This window comes from Panthera leo, chromosome D4, assembly GCF_018350215.1.
Source record: "Panthera leo isolate Ple1 chromosome D4, P.leo_Ple1_pat1.1, whole genome shotgun sequence".
NCBI classification, from domain to species: domain Eukaryota; kingdom Metazoa; phylum Chordata; class Mammalia; order Carnivora; family Felidae; genus Panthera; species Panthera leo.
The window spans coordinates 30,344,588-30,360,268 of record NC_056691.1 but is presented as its reverse complement, the minus strand read 5'-3'; the positions used below and the strand labels follow the sequence as shown (position 1 = coordinate 30,360,268).

At 40.4% G+C, this 15,681-nt stretch overlaps 1 protein-coding gene across 3 annotated transcripts in view; it reads left to right on the top strand.

The window, feature by feature from the left end:
- Window positions 1-1,892: 1,892 nt before the first annotated feature.
- SLC35D2 (solute carrier family 35 member D2) overlaps window positions 1,893-15,681 on the top strand; it is a 59,087-nt gene continuing 45,298 nt past the window's right edge. For 2 of the 3 annotated variants that reach the window (XM_042913404.1, XM_042913403.1), the window contains exons 1-3: window positions 1,893-2,063; window positions 9,161-9,194; window positions 11,204-11,290. In XM_042913404.1, the coding sequence (XP_042769338.1) occupies window positions 1,912-2,063; window positions 9,161-9,194; window positions 11,204-11,290 (273 nt within the window). In that variant the 5' untranslated portion in view covers window positions 1,893-1,911. Of the gene's footprint in view, window positions 2,064-2,359; window positions 2,460-9,160; window positions 9,195-11,203; window positions 11,291-15,681 lie in introns of all 3 variants that reach the window. The other variant, XM_042913405.1, reaches the window with a different exon arrangement.

Sequence of the window (15,681 nt, the reverse complement as noted above, 5' to 3'; positions counted from 1 at the left end):
GCTGGAACTCACCATGGCCTGAGCCGAAGTCAGAAGCTCAACCGACTGAGCCACCCAGGCACCCCGGGGCCTGTTTACTGTTTAAAGAATCAAGCAAATTGGTTTAATTTTTTCATTATTTATCTTTAGTCGTATACTTGCAATTGGCAAGGTTCAGCCTGTCCAGGCTTTGAGCAAGAGAATTTCACACGCAACTCTTCAGTGTGAGTTGTGATTTAAACAGGATGAGATTTCAATAGTGACTGAAGGTCCTGGAAGTATGTATGTAGAAGCAAATTAAGTGCAAATATGATTAAATATTAAAAATGACTTTACTGTTTTGCAGTCAAAACTATTTGGAGACTCACGGGAACTAAACTGATCTTTTTAAAAGGAAATAATCCAAAATGACTTCAAGTTCTGAGTTTTTGGTTCAACTGGAATCTGACTTCGTTTTCTATTTTAAAATGGTCTTAATGTGTGTTTGCTTTCTTATTTTGGGTAATGTGGACTCTTTATGGCTTTTTAAGAGCTAGTTATTCATTAAGAGTTCTACTTTGGTTCTTATCACTGCTGAAAATGTTCCTGGTTGTTCAATGCCTACAGATTGCATGGCAAACAATTGCATGGCATGAATACAGTTACACTCAAATGTTTCTTTCATTTGAAATCTTCAGCTTTTCTAAAAAGCCAAAGTTTCAGATTTTTTTAATTTAAATTTTTTTTAATGTTTATTTATTTTTGAGAGAGAGAGTGAGTCAGAGTGTCAGCAGGGGAGGGGCAGAGAGGGAGACACAGAATCCGGAGCAGGCTCCAGGCTGAGCTATCTGCACAGAACCAGATGAGGGTCTCAAACTCAAGGAACTGCAAGATCATGACCTGAGCCAAAGTCGGATGGCTGACCGACTCAGCCACCCAGGCACCCTTAGACTTTAAGATTTTTATAAGTTCATTATAGAATGAAAATAGGGGACACTTACCTGCAAAATGTTACAGCAGGTAGAGTGTGGTCAAAGTAGACCGTTGTGGGAGACTCTTCAATTCCTATGAACAACAGACACTGGAGCTAGTTGCCCTTTGCCTAGAAAAGAAATGGGCCCGTGTGTAAGGAGACAACTTGCCATAAAGCACATAGAGGCAAGAAAAGACTCGAGACTTTGCACCCATCTTAACCTTTCCTCCTTCGTGTTTACCGGAGAGAAATGGAAATGGTTCACGGAAGAACCTGTACACGAATGGTCATGGAAGCATTTTGGGTTATAGTCCTAAACGAGGAACAACCAACATGCCCATCAACTGGTGAATAGGCAAACTGTGGTCCTCTTCAGCAAGTTAAAGAAACAAGGGTGGGAAGCAAAAGCAATAAAGAAGAGTACAAAAAAGCCTTGAAAGAGTACATACATGAAATTTATTTATGAAATTCTAGAAAAAGGGACCTCTAACTCGGCAATAGAAGTCAGAATGAGATGGGGTTGGTTTCAGTGGGGGCACAAAGGGCACTTTTTGAGGTGATGTTAATGTGTTGATTGGGTGGTTACAAGGGTGTAAGCATTTGTCCAAACAACGAACTGTGGGTCGTAAAGCCTGCATTTCGTTGTACGTTAATTATATGTTTAAAATGTATGAAAAAAAAAAAAAAAAAGGCAAAACAAACGTTCAGACCAAACTGAAGCGTCTCCCCGGGAGGGGCGCTGGGAAGGAGCGAGGACTTTTCACCTCTCGGGACCCCGTTTCTGCCGAGCTCAGACCCGGGAACTGCGGGACGCGGGCTCCAGCCCCTCGACGCCGCAGCGGCGGGGCGCGCTCGGGGCGGCCGCGGCCCTTCCTGTTTCGGCCGCGCCCTCTCGCGGGCCGGCCGCGGGCGGGGACGGAACTGGGGCGGAGCGGGCCGGAGAGTGGCGGAGGCCGGCGGGCGGCGCGCGGCCGCGGGACATGACTGCCGGCCGCCAGGCCGAGGGCGCGGACGCGGATCCCGCGTCCGCGCGGGGGCCTTCCCGGGTGGCCAAACTGCTGTCGGCGCTCTTTTACGGGGCCTGCTCCTTCCTCATCGTGCTGGTCAACAAGGCGCTGCTGACCACCTACCGGTGAGGAGAGCGCCAGGGGGTCGGGCGGGGTCCGCGGGGCGCCGGGTCCCGGGACCGTCCGTTCGCGGCGCCGCGTGAGGTCCCGGGGTTCGGGGCGCGGCGGGGCTGCCCCTGCGCTCCCAGCACGTTGGCCGCGCGGGGGTCCGCGGGCTGGCAGGAACGGAGCGCGTGGGGTCTCACTGCCGACTCCGGTGCCAACGTGGGTGGCTGTGGGCTCGACACACTGACCGCGTTTTTACCGAGCCGGGACCTTCCACAACCCAAGCCACAAGCTAACAAAGTCGTTTTACTCTCAGTAATCGCGGATACGCCTCTCCACCGCTTACTACTACTGCGAGACAGAGACCCTGCGTAGCGCGCTTGTAGAGCTACACCCCAAAGCGTTCAAGTGCCCCGGTGCGCTGAAACAAGTGATCTGAATGTGAACTTTAAAGGCGAACAGTTTACACAAGTGGAGATGGTCAACAATCAGATGAGTCCTAAGCGGATAAGTTTATGTTTATCGTTTGATCATTCATTGTCAAATTACCAGTGTATTCATAGAAGACTGGGGAAAACCATTAGGAGTTCACATGACGAGGAAAAAAAGTTCTCATGACGTACTTTCTTGGATTAGTGTGCAGTAAACCAGATTCCTGGTTCCTTGAGCCTATTTGTAAGGACTAGAAAATCCTGTTTAATTCTGCTATCCTTATAGCAGCACTGAGAGCACTGTGGATTTAGATCCAGTTCCACCATCTAATAGCTGTGCCTGTTGGGCCAGACCCAAAGTCAGCAGTTTTCTCAAATGCAAAAGCCGGATAATTACAGTCCTGTTAATTACCTGTTAATTACCTTCCAAAGCTTCACAGGAGCTGCCGTTTAAGTAAAGCTGCTCTTTGTAAACTATACTGTCTGTGCTACAAGAGTATAAAATCAGAATTTTATAAAGAGCCTAAAGAGACCTCAGAGAGTATCTTCAGGTTTCTTATGTTATACCTGAGAAAGCTGCGACCCACAGGTGCTTGGCCGGTTACATCTCCCACAGATATTTACTGAGCACCTACTGTGTGCCAAGCCCATTGCAGGCACCAGAGAAGCAGGTGTGATCAACACAGAGCCACTGCTCTGGAGATTCCATACCATTGGTAGAGACAGAAAGGAAGTGGGTTCAAGAATAAGCAGGGTGATTTCAGGTATGTTATGAGAGTGCCTGGGATGGAGCGGTTGGTGCTAGAGCATTCCAGACAGGCAGTCTGATGAAGTGGGCATGAGTTTGCTCTGTTGGAGGAACTGAATGAGCAAATGGAAGAAGGTAGGAGAGATGATGGGGGGAGGGAGGCAGGAAAGGCAGGATCAGACCCTTCATTCACTCAATAATATTTCTTAAGCACCTATTATGTGCCAGGCACTATTCTAGGCACTTGAGATATAGGAGTGAATAAAGCAGATCAGAAACCTAAATGTCATGGAGCAAATATCTATCCTCCTAAAGCTTACATGGAGCTTTCTACTGAATCAGTAAATAAACTGATAGAATTTATATTATGTCAGATGCAGTTGTGTGGTCAGGAGAGAAAAATAAGGCAGGGAAGGGAGTTAGGGAGTGTGGCATGGGAAGGAGTTTGCCATCTCAGTGTGATCAGTGAAGCTTCACTGAGGAGGTGACAGTTGAGCCAAGAGATGAGTGACACGAAGGAAATGAGGAAAGAACATTCCAAGCGTGAAAGAGAAGGGTGTTTGGGTAGAAATGGTACTAGGTGAGGGTGATGGATTGTTAGATCCTGGAGGGCCTATGAAGCTGCCATGGAGGCTCTCAGGAGATGGGAGCCACCAGCCAGTGTTGAGCAGAGGAGTAACATGATCTTGAGGACCAGGGTGGAAGCACAGGGAATTATCTAGTATTCTAGATAATTCTAAAAGATGTCTTAGACTGTGGGGAGGGGCAGCAGCAGACAGATATGGAGGGAAGAGAGAGATCTGGGATATTTTTTGGTGATCTTACAGCTGTTGATGTTCTTTACAAGTCTCTCCCAGTGTGTTGCAAGCATGCTTGCTGGTGTCCATGGGAAACACCAACACTGCTAATGAACAAAAAAGAAAACTAAACATTTTTGACCAAAAATAATAAGAGAATGCTACTAATAGGCTTGTTTGGGAGTGGTTGGCAGTTATGTTGGATGAAGTTTGAAGGTTGGTCTCTATTTTCTGCACTTGAATGAGCCGTGTGCTCTCTGGCCATGGCAGTCACTGCCTCCAAAAACAGGTGTCTTCTTGTTGGAAGCAGGGACCAGTAAACAGTGGTTAAGTGCTTTGAAGATGAAGGGGAAGTCTCCAACCAGGAAGGATTATATGAGATATCTTACACTCTAGCCTTTCCATCTTTAAAATGTTGAGGTCCATGATTAAAGGAGGAAATGGAGTTTTTTTTTCTCTGTAAGACAAAACTCTTTCAATCCTTAGAAGTAAACATTTCACATTTCCGTAATGTAATATACAGTTGGAGAACCCTGTTCAAATAACATTATTCATTCTCTCATCTCAAAATGCTTTAGGAGCACATCTTTGAGGGGAGGAGGGTTGGGTTGATTTGGTTACAACAATAAACCACAAAAATCTGATCCAAACATTAGATGTTTGAAGATAGAATATTGTGTTGTAGAGTAGAAAGAAGGGCATTTTGATAATTACCTAATGCACAGGGTCATGGGAATGTAGCTCAAGGAATATTTTTTTTCTCCTGCATTTTGAACAGATTGTTTCTGGTTGGGGTTCAGGTCTGATGAGTGGTGTTCCTTATTTCTTACGCTAGACTTATCTGGTTCATTGTAATGCTAGATTTATCTAGTTGGACAGAGAAATCTTTGAAGGATATGAACTCTCAGAATCTGTTAGGGTGGGAGGGAAAAGCAAGGTCACCTAAGAATCTGTGGCTAGTTGGTTACACTAGTGGGTCTTTGGAATCAGATTCATGAGGGTGGTGGGGTGGTCTGGAGTTGCTTTTTTGTTGCCACTGAAATACACTGTTCTCTAGGACATGCAAGAATTTACTAATGGTGCTTAATAAAAATATAGACCTTAGTTGTATTCAGTTCAATGAGTATTTCCTGTATGTCTAGTTCTTTATGTATCCTAGGGTATTGGGATCATTTAGCACAGTGGTTTTCAAACCTGCCTGGGACTGTGAATTACTTGGAGAGGTTTTTATAAAATATATTGTATCGAGTCTCGGGCAGTGGGAACTGGAAATCCATACTAAAAACAAAAACAACTTGTAATTTTCTCTTTCTTTGGTGAAAACCTGCTCTCTCCTGAAGACACCGCTTCCTTGGCTTCCTTGGCCCCTGGACGCAGCTGGATGTTGGTTTCACCGCAGGTGTGGCCAGGAGGTGGGGTGGGGTCCTCCTGGCTCCCCACTGCCCAGACTCTGTGTGCTCCAGACTTACCACTCCTTATGGTCTTTTGTGGTGGCTTCTGAGCTCCTGTCACTCACAGAAGGAAGAGGCCTGATCTCCATCTGGACTGGTGTCAACCTTGGGGACTCAGGGACTCCTTGCGGGGAACCCTGGCAGTCGATGTGGCCTTGCTTCCTGCAGACACTCCCCGGGGGGTGCATGCTTGGCTGTGACCCACCAGCTTTTCACGCCCGGTGCTGTCTCCTGCTGGTGTCCACATCCAACCTTGGAGTCCTTTCTGGGGCCCACTGGGCCTGGCCCTGGTCTGGCACAGCCTGCCGCATGCCTCCTTCCTTCACTGAGCAAGTCAGACTGTTGTGGGAGGGAAACCACTTCTGAGCTTTAGAGTGGTGATCGCAAAGCTCAGCTGACTCTCCTTCCTGCCCACTCGTTTCTTCTGGGGTTTTGCTTTGACTCCTTTCTGCTTTCTCCTGCCTCCTGGAATCCCACCCGCCCCCTCTCCCCCCGCCCTCCACTCCCCTTCTCCGATACTTTATTGAGAAAGTGGAAGGTGTCATTTGAGGCCCCCACGGTGCCCTTATGCTAATATGTAGGGAGCCTTTTATCCACCTAAGGTCCCCCTCTCCTCTCTGTGGGTGCAATGCTCCACTCCTTCTACCCCCTCCTCATTCTGCCTCAGCAGCTCTAGCCCTGAAAACGTGTTCAGGTTTCTTAAGCAACAACAACCCATTTTTGATCCCTCGTGGACCCTCGTTTCTCTGTTCCTCTCAGAGTCTGAGTCTTACCAGTTGTGTACACACTTATTGTCTTCACTTCCTCGCGTTCACTCCTACAAGAATTCATTTAAAAAATTGGGGATTATTTAAATACAGAAAAGTACAAAGAAAATAATTATCTATATTCCCCCTACCTAGAATCAATATCTGTTAAATTTTTTTTGGCTGCTCCTCCCCCACTAACACTGTCTGTCTCAAAAGTAAACATTAAAAAAAATTAAAATTATTTTGTGGGGTTGGGGGCTCCTGGGTGGCTCAGTCCCTTAAGCTTCCAACTTCCGCTCAGGTCATGATCTCGTGGTGGTTCGTGAGTTTCAGCCCAGCCTTGGGCCCTGTGCTGACAGCTCAGAGCCTAGAGCCTGCTTCCTATTCTCTGTCTCCCTCTATCTCTCTGCCCCTCTCCTGCTCACATTCTGTCTTTCAAAAACGAATAAATGTTAAAAGCCTGATCCCAGGGGCTCTGGAGCTGAGAGGACTCAACAGAATTCTGAGTTGGGGTGGGGCTTGGAATGCAGGGTGCTCACAGGGAGGGTGTTTGCCATTGGCAAGGTAGCTTTCTTCAGCTGAGGATGTTCTTGGGCAACTGGGGAATGAATACCTCAGCGTAGAAGGGGGTATCTGGGTGGCACAACTGGTGTCCATCCACTAGAATGGATTTCGTTCTCATGGTGTTACTGTCCAGACATTCATTCTGTTTTCTTTGATAAGGCGAGTCAGCTCTTTACTCTCTTCTTGCCCTATCTGAAATAGGTGTGTTTTCCTCTGACATGCAGATTGAGGGCTGAGCTAGGGGTGTGTGTGTGGGAGAGTCTCTGAGAGAATGACTGGGAGCCAGTGCAGGTTTGGGTAGTGAGCAGGGTGAGGTGATGTGCTGCCTTGTTAAATGTGGTGTGAAGTGTATCATCTAACTTACCCAATGCCGTTTGTTGAAAGACCATCTTTCCCTCACTGCTGTGCACTGTCATCTGTGTCATGTATGTGTGTATCTGTCCTCATCTTTGTTCTCTTCCATTGTGTGGATGCAAAATGAACAAACCTTTTGGAGTCTCTAAAAGTAAGAGCTTTATTCGAGCCCAAGTTAGGACAGCTGCCCAGGAAACATATTCTTTACAAAGAAGAAAGAGCTCCAGAGAATGAACAGGCTTTACAGGGTTTTTACAGTTTTCACATCTCGTAAAAGCTCAGATTATATATTAGCATATAGGCAAGAATCACAAGTTTTAATGTCAAGGAACAGGGAGTAGGAGCATTGATTGCTATCTTAAGAACAACATGGTCTTCTTTTAGGCTACTCATTCACAAAGCAGGGGTACATTGTATGCTTGGTGGGCCATGAATCAGGCTTTTGGTTTCAACAAAGCATACGTGTAGTTATGCTGACTTAGAAAGAAATCCAAAATGGCTTCTCTTATATCCCAGGCCTTTAAAGAATTTTTTCTCTCACCAGTTGTAATGGAATGCATTTATTGTAATCTTTAATTAATCTTTTGTTAGGTTTGTTCCTGGATATATTATTTAAAAAAAAATAGCATAGGCATACTTCAGAGATGTTGTGGGTTTGGTTCTAGACCACCACAATACAGTAAGTATTGCAGTAAAGTGAGTCAATTGAATTTTGTGGTTTTCCAGGGCATATAAAAGTTATGTTTATACTATACTGTAGTCTGTTAAGTGTGCAATAGCATTATGTCTGAAAAACAATGTACATACCTTAATTAAAAAAATACTTTATTGCTAAAAAAATGCTAACCATCATCTGAGTTTTCAGGGAGTCATAATCACTAGTCACAGATCACCATCACAAGTATAATAATAATAATGAAAAAGTGTGAAATATCACGAGCATTATCGAAATGTGACACAGAGACACAAAGTGAGCAAATGCTGCTGGAAAAATGGTGCCGATAAACTTGCTCAAGGCAGGGTTACCACAAACCCTCACTTTGTAAGAAATGCAGTGTCTGCAAAGCATAATAAAGTGAAGAGTGATAAAATGAGATATATCTGTCTAATGAATCACCCAGTAGCCGTCATCCAGTGTCAACAACTCATTACATTTGTATCCCCCCTTGCACTCAATCCTACCATTTCCCCCCAGAGTTTAAAAAAAAATTTTTTTTAATGTTTATTTATTTTTGACAGAGAGAGAGAGAGAGAGACAGAGCATGAGCGGGGGAGGGTCAGAGACAGAGGGAGACACAGAATCCGAAGCAGGCTCCAGGCTCTGAGCTGTCAGCACAGAGCCTGACGTGGGGCTTGAACTCACAGGCCGCAAAATCATGACCTGAGCCGAAGTTGGACGCTCAGTCGACTGAGCCACCCAGGCGCCCTCCCGCCCGCCGAGTTATTTTGAGGCAAATTAAAAACATATCATCATATGCATTTCAAGATGTATTTCTAAATTATAAGAAGGGCTCTTTCATTTAAAAAAAACACCACCCCAATACCTTTCATACCTAAAAAACTAAAGGTAATTCCTAATATCATAAAATATACAGTTAGTATTATTTGATGTGCTTTTAGTGTTATTGTAAATGATCTCTTTAAAATTTTCACTTTGTTTCTTCTGGCATGTAGATATAGAAATGATGTTTTTTCATATATTCATCTTGTAGCCAGTGACCTTGCTAAAAATTATTTGTTCTAATAATTTATCCCCAGATTATTTTGGCTTTCTATATACATAGTCATGTTATCTGTTAATATGATGACAGACAAGGGGCAATAGAAAATTGCCAAGTTTAGCAACAATCAGTTTAAAAATGAAAAGAAATGAACAAATGAAAAGTCAATGAATTTTATGTTAAGTTTTAATGGTCTAAGAATGAAAAAAAAGTCTAAGATTTTTAAATAACTCCTGCCATTACATATTATAGACTGCAAATTTTTATCAGTTGCTAAAATTGTTATTCTGTGTTTTTTATAGTTTCCCATCACCAATTTTTCTTGGAATTGGACAGGTAAGTGAAAATGAAAAATTAACCACTTAATTAGTTGTCATTATACACAAAGAAATTTTAAGTGCTTTTGTTTAAGACTGCGGTTTACAAATTTATTCAGCTGACGGAGGGCCAGAGGATCATGGTACTTTTGGTGAAACAGCATGAAATATTGACACACATTTTAAGTCTTTCTATAATTTAGGAACAGTTGTATTTGTAGGAAAAAGCAATTACTTGTTTCAGCTTTCTTAATTGAATTTAATTACCCTTTAAAGCAAGGGGCCAGAAGACTGAAAGCCTCAAGGCCTGGTGGGGAACAAATGAATAAATTGGAGGCTGGAGTGGGACAAGGATATAGTTGCCAAAGTTGAAGTGTGCATTTGGGACTCAGTTTAAGCCACTGTGCTGAGAGGAAAGGACTCAGGAGATGAGATTGGGTTCACTATGCCCTTATTTTAACACCTCTGGACGTTTTCCAAGAGAAGCAGGGATTTTGAATTTTTACATCAAATTTGTAAATGCCAGCAACACATTCAGATTTTTACAAAACTCTCTGTGGGCCTAACTAAACATGTTTGCATTTTGTTTTCTGCAGTTTGTGATTTTTGTTCTCAAGTGTAAAGACAAGATTGGGTAAACTTTCAGACTAACCCCATTTAGCTGCTTCTGAAATTTCCCATTAATATTAATTTGTGGCTTGTTTACTATCTTGATCATATGCTGGTGATTTCCAGTAGGCAAGTGGTAACAGGCACCAAAGGCACCTTTTTTTTTTTTTTTTGTTTGGTTGGTTTTGCTTTAATTTATAGGGAGAAAAACATAAAATTGTGAAAATTGTGTCTGTTAATTAATTTTTTAATTGTGAATCTTGAGAAGGATGTCATTTATATGATTAAACATTATTCTGGTTAAATGTTTTGCTGATAAGGTACTCTTTGCAATATCATTTTAGGAATAAAAAATATAATAATATATTTCCTTAATGCCAAAAATACATCATCTTAATGTTTCAGTGTGAAAAATGTAGAAAAAAGTACTCTAAAAGATCAGTGAATATGTGATAATGTGCCCTTAGTAATCCCCAAGGCAAATAAAAATTCACTGGCTTGTGCTCAAAATAAAGCCTTTCTGATACACAATTTGTGGGGGAAGAGGGCAGCAGACCTCATTTAAAAGTCTGAGTTACAGAATATTTTAAATAAATGTTAGTATATTTCTGTAAGAATTATAAGGTCAGTTATAAATACAAACTATAATTATAATTCAAGATGGCCTTATGTTACGATCTATCATAAGTATTACATTTGTAAATTCATTAGGCTCAGGGTTTAGGGATAATCATGTTGAAGGATGCCTTAAATTTTTTCATAATAATATGGAAACAATTGAGTAAGTTCTAAAATTTGCATAGGAAGATGATATTAAAATTTTTTATTTCATAATAATCTGGAGTATTTCTAATATACTTGTACTCTAGATGAGTAGGATTTGAATGAGACATTTTTGCAGTACCGGCTAAGATTGAAGAGAAAACTAGATCCCTTTTAAAATTGTTTTTCTCTTAATTTGTCTTCTGTGTTATAGGAATATTAGACTTTACAAAAAGTGTGTTAGTGTGGAGTTTGCCCCCTTGCAGTACCCCTAGACTCACTTTATGTGGAAAGGTGTCCATATGTTCAGTACATGGGAAGTATGGTCCAGGATCAAGGACTGGCCTCACCAACTGTGGTTACTCTGGCCAGTTTTGGGGACACCATTTCTTTCTCTGAACCCCTTGAGATAATATGCATATATGTGTGTGAGTCTATTTGATCTTAACACTTTTTGCCTATAGTTCTGATAGAATTCATACATTGGCAAGAAAAACAATTTTGATATTCCAAGAAATAGTTATTTTTTGGAACCTAGAAAATGGATTTTTTTTGGATAATATATTCTTTTTGATGAATGTATTTTCTTCTGAAGGTGTCTTTGTACCTCAGTCTTTCCAGATATTTTGCTGAAGTTTCTCCTTCCCTTTTTTTTAGATGGCAGCTACCATAATGATACTGTATGTGTCCAAACTAAATAAAATAATTCACTTCCCTGATTTTGACAAGAAAATTCCCGTGAAGGTATGTGATGACGAGTACAAATAACTATGGTGAAAGATATGAAAATACTATAGAATTACAAATTGATCTTAGAATGCATGTCGGTTTCCATACACACTGTGCTTCCTGCCTACACTGGGTAGAAACTTCTTAACAGAGATTTTATATCATTCATTCAGTTGTTCATTAACATAATGTAATAATAGTCAAAGTGTGTGCTTAGCAACTGACACTAAATAATACTATGTGTCTTCTGAAATGGCAAAGCCCTATAGTATTAGGATTTGGTAGGCTTTTTTGGTAAAAAAGCAGATAGTAAATATTTAGGCTTTGTGGGCCAGACCATCTCTGTTGCAATTATTCAGCTCTGCCCTGTACCATGATAGATAAATAAATTGCTGTCATCGTCTTCTAATGAAACTTTATTTACATAGACAAAAGATGGGCCAGATTTGGCTCATAGGGCCTTCTTTTCTGATCCTATTTTAAGTTTTCATTTTTTGCCTGGATTGATAAAAGCTGTGAGTAGAATGAAAAATATAATTTGATGCACATAGAAATACATGGGTTTTTCTGTGGTGGAACTAGAAACATAAAACCTGCCTTACCTTCCTGGGAATGAGGAACAGAGCTACCTTTTTTAAACAGTTGCTGGCTCAATAAACAGTTGCTTTAAGTCAACCATTTAATTCTTAGAACAGTCCTATACAACAGGTAGTATTAACTGTATTTTGATGACATTTTTGGATTTAGGGAAGTTAAATCAGGCTGTCAGTTCCTTGAGAGTGAGAACCTCTCCTGGCTTGTTCACTACCATGTCTCTAAGCCCTGGAAAGATGCTGGCATCTGTCACTAGATTAATCATCAGTCTGACTAAGCATCAGGGACATCCACAAAAAGAGAAAAAACAAAATATTGAAGTATAATGAAGGCTATTAACCCAATCATCATAGGAACAATCAGAACATCGTTGGCCTTGCTACACTTAGTTTATGATATGCTATAGTTTTAAAACACTTTAAGCACTGTGAAATATGATCTATATGTAGGGAAAAGGCATCATACATGAATGTATACTTGAATGAATAATAACGCATGTAATCATTACCTAGATCATGAGATGGGATCACAGAATCCTCCTTACCCACTATTTTGACTTTCATAATAATAATTTTCTTACTTTCTTTGTAATTATTCTAATATGTGTCCCTGAATTATGTTTTGCTGAACTCATACTATTCTTGAGTGTTCTGTAAAGAGAATACTGTTGTGAACATTTTTTTTTGAGTTTTTGCTATTGCATATATCTTTAAAAAATATATTATTTGGGGGCACCTGGATGGCTCAGTCAGTTAAGCATCCAACTCTTGATTTCGGCTCAGGTCGTGATCTCATGGTTCATGAGATCAAGCCCCATGTGGGGGCTCCATGTTGGGCATGGAGCCTGCTTGGGATTCTCTGTCTCTGTCTCTGTCTCTCTCTCTCTCTCTCTCTCACCCTCCCCTGCTCACTCTCAAAATGTATATATATATTTAATGTTTACTTATTTATATATTTATGTATAAATATATATTTAATAATTTAATCTTTACTTATTTATATATATATTTAATAATATACTTTTTATATATATTTGATGTTTACTCATTTATATATTATAAATGACTATATTTATATATGTATATATAATTTGGAAAATTAGATGGATATGTTTTTATATTGCATTTATATATTGTTTTTATATTTGCAAAATTATAGAATATTAATCATAATTTATTTGTGGTTTCCTTTAGATTTTTCTACATTCACGATCAGGTCATCTTCTACAACAAATGACAGTTTTGCTTCATTCTTTCCAACATTCTAACTTTTATTCTTTTACTTTGGTTACTGTATCGTATAGGACCCTCAGTACAATTTGGTAGAAGTGGTAATACTGGCTGATCTCCAAGGGGAAGCTTTTGGCATTTCACCGTTTAGTGTGTTGTTTGTTGTAGGCTTTTTGTTGATACCTTATATGCCTATTCCAGTTATCATTTGCTACATAACTTGTGACTCAAAATAATAATCACTGTGTTATTTCTCACAGTAACTGTGGTTCAGGAATTCAGGACAGTGTCAACTGGGTAGTTCTGGCTTAAGGCTTCTATATAGTTTCGGACAGACAGTAGCAGAGTGGAAACAATGATGGGGTTGCTGGTTAGTGCAGCTGGGAGCTGGTCACAAACCTCTCTTCCTATAATCTTAGGCCTCTCTGTGTGGTCACTCCTATAGGCTAATTTGGGCTTCCTTACAAAATGGCAGGCTCAGGGGAGTCAAAGTGGTCACATGGTGCTGAATTCTTCAAGGGTGAGTGTTCCAGCAAGCAGGGCAAAACTGCCTTGCTTTTTATGACCTAGCCTCAAAGGTCACATAGCAGCATTTCATCTGTACATTATTAATTGAAACAATCCCATGCAGTTTTAAGAGGAAGGGACCTAGATCATACCTCTGGATGGAAGAAAGTGTTAAAGTCACATTTTAAGAGCATGTGAAATAGAAAATATTATTGTAGCCATCATCTCTGATTATGGATTTGTCTATTTCTCTTGGTATTGATGTCAGGTTTTTTGTTTTGTTTAATTTATTTTGAGGCCATATCGTTAGGTGCCTAAAACTTTAGCTAAATCTTCCAGGTAAAGTGTTTAATCACAGCTCACCCTGAAACAACATGGATTTCAACTGCATAGGTTCATCATATGTGGATTTTTTTTTTTATTTTGGATGAATACAGTACAGGGTTGTAAATGTGTTTTTTCTTATGATTTTAACATTTTCTTTTCTCTAGCTTACTTTATGTAAGAATGTAGTATATAACACATGTAACATACAAAATATGAGTGCCTGTTTATGTTATTACTAAGACTGCCAGTCAACAGTAGGCTATTAGCAGTTAGGTTTTGGGGAAATCAAAAGCTATACATGGATTTTTGACTGTGTAGGGTGTTGGCATCCCTAAGTTTCACATTGTCCAAGGATCAACTATATATGAGGTGGACTTCTGTTTCAGTTCTTTTAGTGTACCTGGAAACTACAGCAGGCATATCTAACTTATCAAACTGTAAAGTTAATTAATAAGTGTACCTTCCCCCTCATGCTCCTGGGTGGCTCAGTCAGTAAGCGTCCAAATCTTGACTTCAGCTCAGGTCATGATCTCATGGTTTGTGAAATTGAGCCCACTTTGGGCTCTTTCCTGACAGCACGAAGCCTGCTTGGGATTCTCTCTCGCTCTTTCTCTCTGCCCCTCCCTTGCTCATGCTCTCTCTCTCTTTCTCTCACAAGAAAGAAACTTAAAAAAAAATAAGTGTATCTTCCCCTTCAACAGTGTAAGGACTTTTACACATTTACCCCTCCTCCCAATTTAATGTGCTGTTTTCAACAGGTACTTGAATAACTTTATGTAGATCTCACAATATATTTTTATTTTCTTTAAAAAAAAACCCATCAATGTTTATTTATATTTACCCACGTATTTACTGCTCCCTTTGCTTTTCTCTCCTTTTTGCATCCCACACTTTCTACTTTCCTCCTGATTAAATTACCTCCTTTAGAATTTCCTTTACTAATAGTCTGCTTAAATTCCCTTAGTTTTTTGTTTTGTTTTTTTTTTTCTTTGTCTGAAAAAGACTGCATATTTTTCCTTTGCTTTCAAAAGACATTCTTGTTGGGGGGTAGCATTCTAATCTGACAGACCCTTGAAGATGATGCAGTTCTGCTGCCCTCTGCCTTCCATTGTTTCTGGGTTTCTGTTCTTGCTTTAGTTTTTGGCTTGGAGACTCACTATCTCCCACATATTTCATGCTTTTATAAAGGTTTTAAGTTATTTTACCTAGCATTTTTAATTGTTTTTAGCAGGGAGATTAACACAGATAATCTAGTTCACCGTTACCAGGAACTAGAAGTCAGTATTGTTTTTATTTTGAATTATACATGGAAAGGAGGGCAACTGATTCTTTTCAATACCTAAGAACCTCTAAAGTTGTAATATCCCAGAAGTTTTATTGTTTAGCCAGTTGTAGGCTGTCAACCAGAATGTTGTGAATGAAGGGGAAGGTCTTGGATGCGAGGCCCTCTCTTTCTTTCTTGAACAAATCTCCTGATAATAACGTTTTCTAATTTTTGGGGGGTAAATGACACTTAGTATTTCAAAATCCTTCAAAGGATGTCTTATCTGAATTGCACACTTAATGTCTTTTTAGTGGGAAAAAAATGTTGGACTCCCCTTGATAGCTGTGGATTGTATATCAGTCAAAAAGTTCTCAGTTAGTGTGTGACCTTATGAAAGGATATATATTTTTTTCATTTATGGAAGAGTAGGTCTTTTGTATGTTTCTTCAGTATGTTCTGAACAGTATTTCTCTTGACAAAATAAT